The sequence below is a fragment of the Rhinoderma darwinii genome, chromosome 6 (assembly GCF_050947455.1).
Source record: "Rhinoderma darwinii isolate aRhiDar2 chromosome 6, aRhiDar2.hap1, whole genome shotgun sequence".
NCBI lineage: Eukaryota > Metazoa > Chordata > Amphibia > Anura > Rhinodermatidae > Rhinoderma > Rhinoderma darwinii.
In genome coordinates this window covers 3,887,482-3,896,567 of record NC_134692.1, presented here as the reverse complement: position 1 = coordinate 3,896,567, position 9,086 = coordinate 3,887,482, and the positions used below count along the sequence as shown (strand labels likewise).

General features: G+C 43.6%; 1 protein-coding gene across 2 annotated transcripts in view; it reads right to left on the bottom strand.

Annotated features, from left to right (window-relative positions):
• Nucleotides 1-1,513: 1,513 nt before the first annotated feature.
• Nucleotides 1,514-9,086, bottom strand: part of LOC142655188 (uncharacterized) — a 54,099-nt gene continuing 46,526 nt past the window's right edge. For both annotated transcript variants that reach the window (XM_075829050.1, XM_075829051.1), the window contains 2 exons: nt 3,253-3,398; nt 1,514-2,831 (listed from right to left, as the gene is read on the bottom strand). In XM_075829050.1, coding sequence (XP_075685165.1) covers nt 2,033-2,831; nt 3,253-3,398 — 945 coding nt within the window. In that variant the 3' untranslated portion in view covers nt 1,514-2,032. The remainder of the gene's footprint in view (nt 2,832-3,252; nt 3,399-9,086) is intronic.

Below are 9,086 nucleotides of genomic sequence, written 5' to 3'. Positions count from 1 at the left end.
AATAAACCCGCTAATCATGTTTGTCCTCACGCGTTTTGCTTCCCCCAATCAATGCTGGAGCCGATTCGCTGTGCAGCTGTATAACGATCCGCTCTTCTGTGGATCAGGAGGATGAAAACGTTTGATTAGTAAATAGTCCACAGCCACCAGTCCCCCCCCCCCCCCGTTCTGTCCTGTAACCTAGAGATCTGGTTGGTAGAATGGCGTGAAGTGTCTGCCCTTTAAGATGCCCTGAGGGCTGCCAATGACATCACAGATCCTTCCAGCAGCGCAGAAAAGACCCGGAATTCAGCAGATTTTACAACGTTCTATCGGTGGTGTCCACCTCTGGGATGTTACCGCCGGGCAGGAGGATGAGGATAGAGCTGCATCCGAAGAGCCAAACGCATGTGAGTGGATCAGTGCAGAGTGTGAACAACGCCTGACCAGACCGCGACCGTCACCACAACATAGGAAATCTTCAGAAGTAACAGAACACGAGCGCCGCTCTGCAGGAATCATTCAACACCAAGACAATAAAGACAATGCGAGGCAGCCGCTGCTGAGATTTTATTGAGAGGATTTCCGACGCTGGATTTTGCACATCATTTGCATTTTATAGATTAATAACCAACACACACAATATGAGCCTGAAATCTGCTTCACCTGCAGAAACCTCCAATGAAGATGAACTCAAGTGACTCAGGAAAGTGCAGAACATCCGACAAACCAAAACTTACTGAAATGTAATTGGGTTTTGTTGGAAAATAAAGTGTATAAATATTTACAGTTGGATGATGTCAGATGGTGATGATGTCAGATGGTGATGATGTCATTACTGGTGATGATGTCAGATGGTGATGATGTCATTACTGGTGATGATGTCAGATGGTGATGATGTCAGATGGTGATGATGTCAGATGGTGATGTCAGATGGTGATGATGTCATTACTGGTGATGATGTCAGATGGTGATGATGTCAGATGGTGATGATGTCATTACTGGTGATGATGTCAGATGGTGATGATGTCAGATGGTGATGTCAGATGGTGATGATGTCAGATGGTGATGATGTTAGATGGTGATGATGTCAGATGGTGATGATGTCATTACTGCAGGGATTTTGTGGCTGCGGCATCTTTCACTAATATGAAGTTACATGTAGGATTACAATAAGTGACTGTATGAATAGCAGTTGCACAATATATTGCTTTCACAGTTACACTATTTACAGGTGTGAACAAGCTGATAGTAATCTGCAGGATTTTGGAATTCCCTGCAGGTAACTATCGAATCATTCCCACTTGTGCAGGAAGCGAAGCCAAGAAAACATTATATCTGGTAATTGCTATAGCTGCAGTTCTCTAATATATAGTCTATATAGGGGTTCCAGAGCGGAACTCTGCAACATGACCAGTGCTCAAAATCTTCCTCTTTTCACGGCCACAACCAATCTGCGCATTATACGACCAACATAAGAGGTGGTCTAGTTGTTTTATCCCCCAGTGGACCCCCAGCCCTCCCCTCCCCCACCTACATCTCTCCTTCTGCCCACTGACACAATTACACTTGTTCCTTACTAGAGATGATATTGTGTAGGGTATAAAACCATGAGAAAGACACCAAAGATGGATTCAGCCATGAGGCGGCTGTTTCTGAATGTCCCCTGATTAATAATATACAAAGTTCATGCGAACTACATCACAATTACTCAGGACACGGGTAAACACTTCTCTTGACCTTTGTGAGGTTTGAGGATTATTTTTGTGCTTCTGCATCAGGAGCCGCAGCTGAAAGGACCAGGGACAGACTCACTGATGGTCAGAGGACCTGGTCTGAGGTCAGGAGATCTTCAGACAACGACCTGCTGACCACAGCTGAAGACGAGGAGAAGGGACATATAAAACTGTGCAGGACGTTCAGCCGAGCTCCATGTCTGCAGGACCTGTGCTAAGATGATGAGACATGGACTGTGTTGGTCTTACTACTCATTACTGGAATCTGTTATATTTGTGCAGATATTTGGGTTCCCCCCTCCCCATATGTTCTGGTTTCAGGATCTGTTTTGCACTGTGCTTATCATTATATTAGGGAGAGCATTACGACGTTTCTTCCAGGATCCTAGCTCGCTGGAATAGGTCTTCATCTGTTGGAACCAATGTTGAGTTCGGGAATCGTCACTGTCCCGAAACACAAACCCTTCCCTCCTGACCTCCAGGAGTTCGAAGGTTTCTTCACAGTCCGGATCAGTAGACACCACACAGTGGGCAAGTTTCAGGGGGTCCCTGAGCATCACAAATTTTCCATTGCTTTTGTCTTTTATTAGCACCAAAACAGCATCTTTCACCATTCGGTCAGAAGAGCCGCTCTCCAGGCCGGAATCGGAAGTTCTCTTTACGTTCACCATCAGTAGCGCGTGCACATTGTGGAACTTTAGAGCCTTGCAGCCTTTCTTGACCCATTGTCCGTCTGTAGGTTGCGCCATCTGCAGTAGCCCCTCTTTAATAAAACGCGTCTCCTCCCTTGGCCAACCAACCTGCTTGATCGCCATCTCCCTCATCTCAATGTTGGTCACTTCTCTGTTCTTTCTGCTCTCCCTGCGGAAGGAGCGTAACGTCCATGTGTTCCCCTCCTGCCTGGTCTTCATGTTAATGTGCTCTAAGTGCGATTCAATTCTGCTCTTGGCTTCCCACAAGCTGCTGTGATCCGGATGAAATTCTGTTGTGCTCTTGAGGATCCGGCTGAGCAGCAGGGGGTACTTGGTGACCCTTTGTAAAGGAGCCATGAGGAAAGATCGGAGGTTCATGCGTCGCAGGGCAGTGTTATCATTCTGAGACACATCCAAAAAGATTCTGAAATGGAGGGATGATAAAGAAGGAGATATGGTCAGGACACAATTTAACATTCTTTTTTTACATCAAATTGATAAGTTCCTCCATGTAGAGAAGAAGACGATTACTGACGGACAGGGACGGCAGGTGTCACAGCGCCAGTTATGGGCAACGGCTGGCGAAAGAACTTCAAAACTGTAAATTACACCCGTGACTGACTCTATAAGGGACCTGTATCGTACATAAAAGAAATGATATACATTTTTTTAATTTTTTTTAAATAATTGACATCTTTGCTGGATTATTTATTTTTGCATCTATGTCCAGCTTTCTCAGAGGGACAATTTGTGGATTCGAGTCACCGTCCACATCCAGCCTCCACTGATATGACCTACGATAATATTGCGCAGGGCTGTGATCTAATAGTCCGGCAGCGTCTCACCTGAGAAGCTCCTTCTCTTTCTCCAGAGCATTGAGTGTGGCCATGGAGGTTGGTTGCTGGAGGCAGTAGGTCTGGAAGGAGGGAAGCATGTTCACAAACTCCAAGAAGATCTCCCCAATGCAGATGGTCATCAGGTCATCGTCCCCCTGAATTTAGTAACAAAACACAATAGTATTTGTCAGGAAGAGCCTGCTGAAGTCGCTCAACCATAAGACATCTACGACTTGTGCTGAGGCCAGCCAAGTGCAACATCTAGAAGTGTCAAGTTCTGACTATGAGTGGATGAGAAGCGATGATCCTTCATAGACAAAAGGTCATTTTACTGTGGAAAATAGAGAATTGCATGTCAACAGTCAAATGTCTCATTAAGCTCCGCAAGAGACCAAGTCCCCTGTGATCAGGCTGCAGTATTTGTACATTGGAAGTTCATGGGATGTGTGTTAATGTTCTGGTCATGATGGAAGTTCTTGGGATGTGTGTTAATGTTCTGGTCATGATGGAAGTTCTTGGGATGTGTGTTAATGTTCTGGTCATGATGGAAGTTCATGGGATGTGTGTCAATGTTCTGGTCATGATGGAAGTTCATGGGATGTGTGTTAATGTTCTGGTCATGATGGAAGTTCATGGGATGTGTGTCAATGTTCTGGTCATGATGGAAGTTCTGGGATGTCTGTCAATGTTCTGGTCATGATGGAAGTTCATGGGATGTGTGTCAATGTTCTGGTCATGATGGAAGTTCTTGGGATGTGTGTCAATGTTCTGGTGATGATGGAAGTTCTTGGGATGTGTGTTAATGTTCTGGTGATGATGGAAGTTCTGGGATGTGTGTTAATGTTCTGGTGAGGATGGAAGTTCATGGGATGTGTGTTAATGTTCTGGTCATGATGGAAGTTCTGGGATGTCTGTCAATGTTCTGGTCATGATGGAAGTTCATGGGATGTGTGTCAATGTTCTGGTGATGATGGAAGTTCTTGGGATGTGTGTTAATGTTCTGGTGATGATGGAAGTTCTGGGATGTGTGTTAATGTTCTGGTCATGATGGAAGTTCATGGGATGTGTGTTAATGTTCTGGTGATGATGGAAGTTCTGGGATGTGTGTTAATGTTCTGGTGAGGATGGAAGTTCATGGGATGTGTGTTAATGTTCTGGTCATGATGGAAGTTCTGGGATGTCTGTCAATGTTCTGGTCATGATGGAAGTTCATGGGATGTGTGTCAATGTTCTGGTGATGATGGAAGTTCTGGGATGTGTGTTAATGTTCTGGTCATGATGGAAGTTCATGGGATGTGTGTTAATGTTCTGGTGAGGATGGAAGTTCTTGGGATGTGTGTTAATGTTCTGGTCATGATGGAAGTTCATGGGATGTGTGTTAATGTTCTGGTGATGATGGAAGTTCTTGGGATGTGTGTTAATGTTCTGGTCATGATGGAAGTTCTTGGGATGTGTGTTAATGTTCTGGTGATGATGGAAGTTCTTGGGATGTGTGTTAATGTTCTGGTCATGATGGAAGTTCATGGAATGTGTGTTAATGTTCTGGTGATGATGGAATTTCATGGGATGTGTGTCAATGTTCTGGTGAGGATGGAAGTTCTTGGGATGTGTGTTAATGTTCTGGTCATGATGGAAGTTCTGGGATGTGTGTTAATGTTCTGGTCATGATGGAATTTCATGGGATGTGTGTCAATGTTCTGGTGAGGATGGAAGTTCTTGGGATGTGTGTTAATGTTCTGGTCATGATGGAAGTTCTGGGATGTGTGTTAATGTTCTGGTCATGATGGAATTTCATGGGATGTGTGTCAATGTTCTGGTGAGGATGGAAGTTCTTGGGATGTGTGTTAATGTTCTGGCCATGATGGAATTTCATGGGATGTGTGTCAATGTTCTGGTCATGATGGAAGTTCTTGGGATGTGTGTTAATGTTCTGGTCATGATGGAAGTTCATGGGATGTGTGTTAATGTTCTGGTGAGGATGGAAGTTCATGGGATGTGTGTTAATGTTCTGGTGATAATGGAAGTTCTGGGATGTGTGTTAATGTTCTGGTGATGATGGAAGTTCATGGGATGTGTGTTAATGTTCTGGTGAGGATGGAAGTTCATGGGATGTGTGTTAATGTTCTGGTCATGATGGAAGTTCTGGGATGTGTGTTAATGTTCTCGTGAGGATGGAAGTTCATGGGATGTGTGTTAATGTTCTGGTCATGATGGAAGTTCTGGGATGTGTGTCAATGTTCTGGTCATGATGGAAGTTCTGGGATGTGTGTTAATGTTCTGGTCATGATGGAAGTTCTGGGATGTGTGTTAATGTTCTGGTCATGATGGAAGTTCATGGGATGTGTGTCAATGTTCTGGTCATGATGGAAGTTCTTGGGATGTGTGTCAATGTTCTGGTCATGATGGAAGTTCTTGGGATGTGTGTTAATGTTCTGGTGATGATGGAAGTTCATGGGATGTGTGTTAATGTTCTGGTCATGATGGAAGTTCTGGGATGTGTGTTAATGTTCTGGTCATGATGGAAGTTCATGGGATGTGTGTTAATGTTCTGGTGAGGATGGAAGTTCATGGGATGTGTGTCAATGTTCTGGTCATGATGGAAGTTCATGAGATGTGTGTTAATGTTCTGGTGAGGATGGAAGTTCATGGGATGTGTGTCAATGTTCTGGTCATGATGGAAGTTCTGGGATGTGTGTTAATGTTCTGGTGATGATGGAAGTTCATGGGATGTGTGTCAATGTTCTGGTCATGATGGAAGTTCTGGGATGTGTGTCAATGGTCTGGTCATGATGGAAGTTCTGGGATGTGTGTTAATGTTCTGGTGAGGATGGAAGTTCATGGGATGTGTGTCAATGTTCTGGTCATGATGGAAGTTCTGGGATGTGTGTTAATGTTCTGGTGATGATGGAAGTTCATGGGATGTGTGTCAATGTTCTGGTCATGATGGAAGTTCTGGGATGTGTGTTAATGTTCTGGTCATGATGGAAGTTCATGGGATGTGTGTTAATGTTCTGGTCATAATGGTAGTTAATGGGATGTGTGTTAATGTTCTGGTGATGATGGAAGTTCTGGGATGTCTGTCAATGTTCTGGTCATGATGGAAGTTAATGGGATGTGTGTTAATGTTCTGGTCATGATGGAAGTTCATGGGATGTGTGTTAATGTTCTGGTCATGATGGAAGTTAATGGGATGTGTGTTAATGTTCTGGTCATGATGGAAGTTCATGGGATGTGTGTTAATGTCCTGGTCATGATGGAAGTTCATGGGATGTGTGTTAATGTTCTGGTCATGATGGAAGTTCATGGAATGTGTGTTAATGTTCTGGTGATGATGGAAGTTCATGGGATGTGTGTCAATGTTCTGGTGATGATGGAAGTTCATGGGATGTGTGTCAATGTTCTGGTGAGGATGGAAGTTCTTGGGATGTGTGTTAATGTTCTGGTCATGATGGAAGTCCTGGGATGTGTGTTAATGTTCTGGTCATGATGGAAGTTCATGGGATGTGTGTCAATGTTCTGGTCATGATGGAAGTTCATGGGATGTGTGTTAATGTTCTGGTCATGATGGAAGTTAATGGGATGTGTGTTAATGTTCTGGTCATGATGGAAGTTCATGGGATGTGTCAATGTTCTGGTCATGATGGAAGTTCATGGGATGTGTGTTAATGTTCTGGTGAGGATGGAAGTTCATGGGATGTGTGTCAATGTTCTGGTGATGATGGAAGTTCTGGGATGTGTGTTAATGTTCTGGTCATGATGGAAGTTAATGGGATGTGTGTTAATGTTCTGGTCATGATGGAAGTTCATGGGATGTGTGTTAATGTCCTGGTCATGATGGAAGTTCATGGGATGTGTGTTAATGTTCTGGTCATGATGGAAGTTCATGGGATGTGTGTTAATATTCTGGTGAGGATGGAAGTTCATGGGATGTGTGTCAATGTTCTGGTGATGATGGAAGTTCTGGGATGTGTGTTAATGTTCTGGTGATGATGGAAGTTCATGGGATGTGTGTTAATGTTCTGGTCATGATGGAAGTTCTGGGATGTGTTAATGTTCTGGTCATGATGGAAGTTCTGGGATGTGTGTTAATGTTCTGGTCATGATGGAAGTTCATGGGATGTGTGTCAATGTTCTGGTCATGATGGAAGTTCTTGGGATGTGTGCCAATGTTCTGGTCATGATGGAAGTTCTTGGGATGTGTGTTAATGTTCTGGTCATGATGGAAGTTCATGGGATGTGTGTTAATGTTCTGGTGAGGATGGAAGTTCATGGGATGTGTGTCAATGTTCTGGTCATGATGGAAGTTCATGGGATGTGTGTTAATGTTCTGGTGATGATGGAAGTTCATGGGATGTCTGTCAATGTTCTGGTCATGATGGAAGTTCATGCGATGTGTGTCAATGTTCTGGTCATGATGGAAGTTCTTGGGATGTGTGTTAATGTTCTGGTCATGATGGAAGTTCATGGGATGTGTGTCAATGTTCTGGTCATGATGGAAGTTCTTGGGATGTGTGTCAATGTTCTGGTCATGATGGAAGTTCATGGGATGTGTGTTAATGTTCTGGTCATGATGGAAGTTAATGGGATGTGTGTTAATGTTCTGGTCATGATGGAAGTTAATGGGATGTGTGTTAATATTCTGGTCATGATGGAAGTTCATGGGATGTGTGTTAATGTTCTGGTCATGATGGAAGTTCTGGGATGTCTGTCAATGTTCTGGTCATGATGGAAGTTCATGCGATGTGTGTCAATGTTCTGGTCATGATGGAAGTTAATGGGATGTGTGTTAATGTTCTGGTCATGATGGAAGTTCATGGGATGTGTGTTAATGTTCTGGTCATGATGGAAGTTAATGGGATGTGTGTTAATGTTCTGGTCATGATGGAAGTTCATGGGATGTGTCAATGTTCTGGTCATGATGGAAGTTCATGGGATGTGTGTTAATGTTCTGGTGATGATGGAAGTTCATGGGATGTGTCAATGTTCTGGTGATGATGGAAGTTCTGGGATGTCTGTCAATGTTCTGGTCATGATGGAAGTTCATGCGATGTGTGTCAATGTTCTGGTCTTGATGGAAGTTAATGGGATGTGTGTTAATGTTCTGGTCATGATGGAAGTTCATGGGATGTGTCAATGTTCTGGTCATGATGGAAGTTCATGGGATGTGTCAATGTTCTGGTCATGATGGAAGTTCATACGATGTGTGTCAATGTTCTGGTCATGATGGAAGTTCATGCGATGTGTGTCAATGTTCTGGTCATGATGGAAGTTCATGGGATGTGTGTTAATGTTCTGGTGATGATGGAAGTTCTGGGATGTGTGTTAATGTTCTGGTGATGATGGAAGTTCATGGGATGTGTGTTAATGTTCTGGTCATGATGGAAGTTCATGGGATGTGTGTTAATGTTCTGGTGATGATGGAAGTTCTGGGATGTCTGTCAATGTTCTGGTCATGATGGAAGTTCATGCGATGTGTGTCAATGTTCTGGTCTTGATGGAAGTTAATGGGATGTGTGTTAATGTTCTGGTCATGATGGAAGTTCATGGGATGTGTCAATGTTCTGGTCATGATGGAAGTTCATGCGATGTGTGTCAATGTTCTGGTCATGATGGAAGTTCATGCGATGTGTGTCAATGTTCTGGTGATGATGGAAGTTCTGGGATGTGTGTTAATGTTCTGGTGAGGATGGAAGTTCATGGGATGTGTTAATGTTCTGGTCATGATGGAAGTTCATGGGATGTGTGTTAATGTTCTGGTGAGGATGGAAGTTCATGGGATGTGTGTTAATGTTCTGGTCATGATGGAAGTTCATGGGATGTCTGTCAATGTTCTGATGATGATG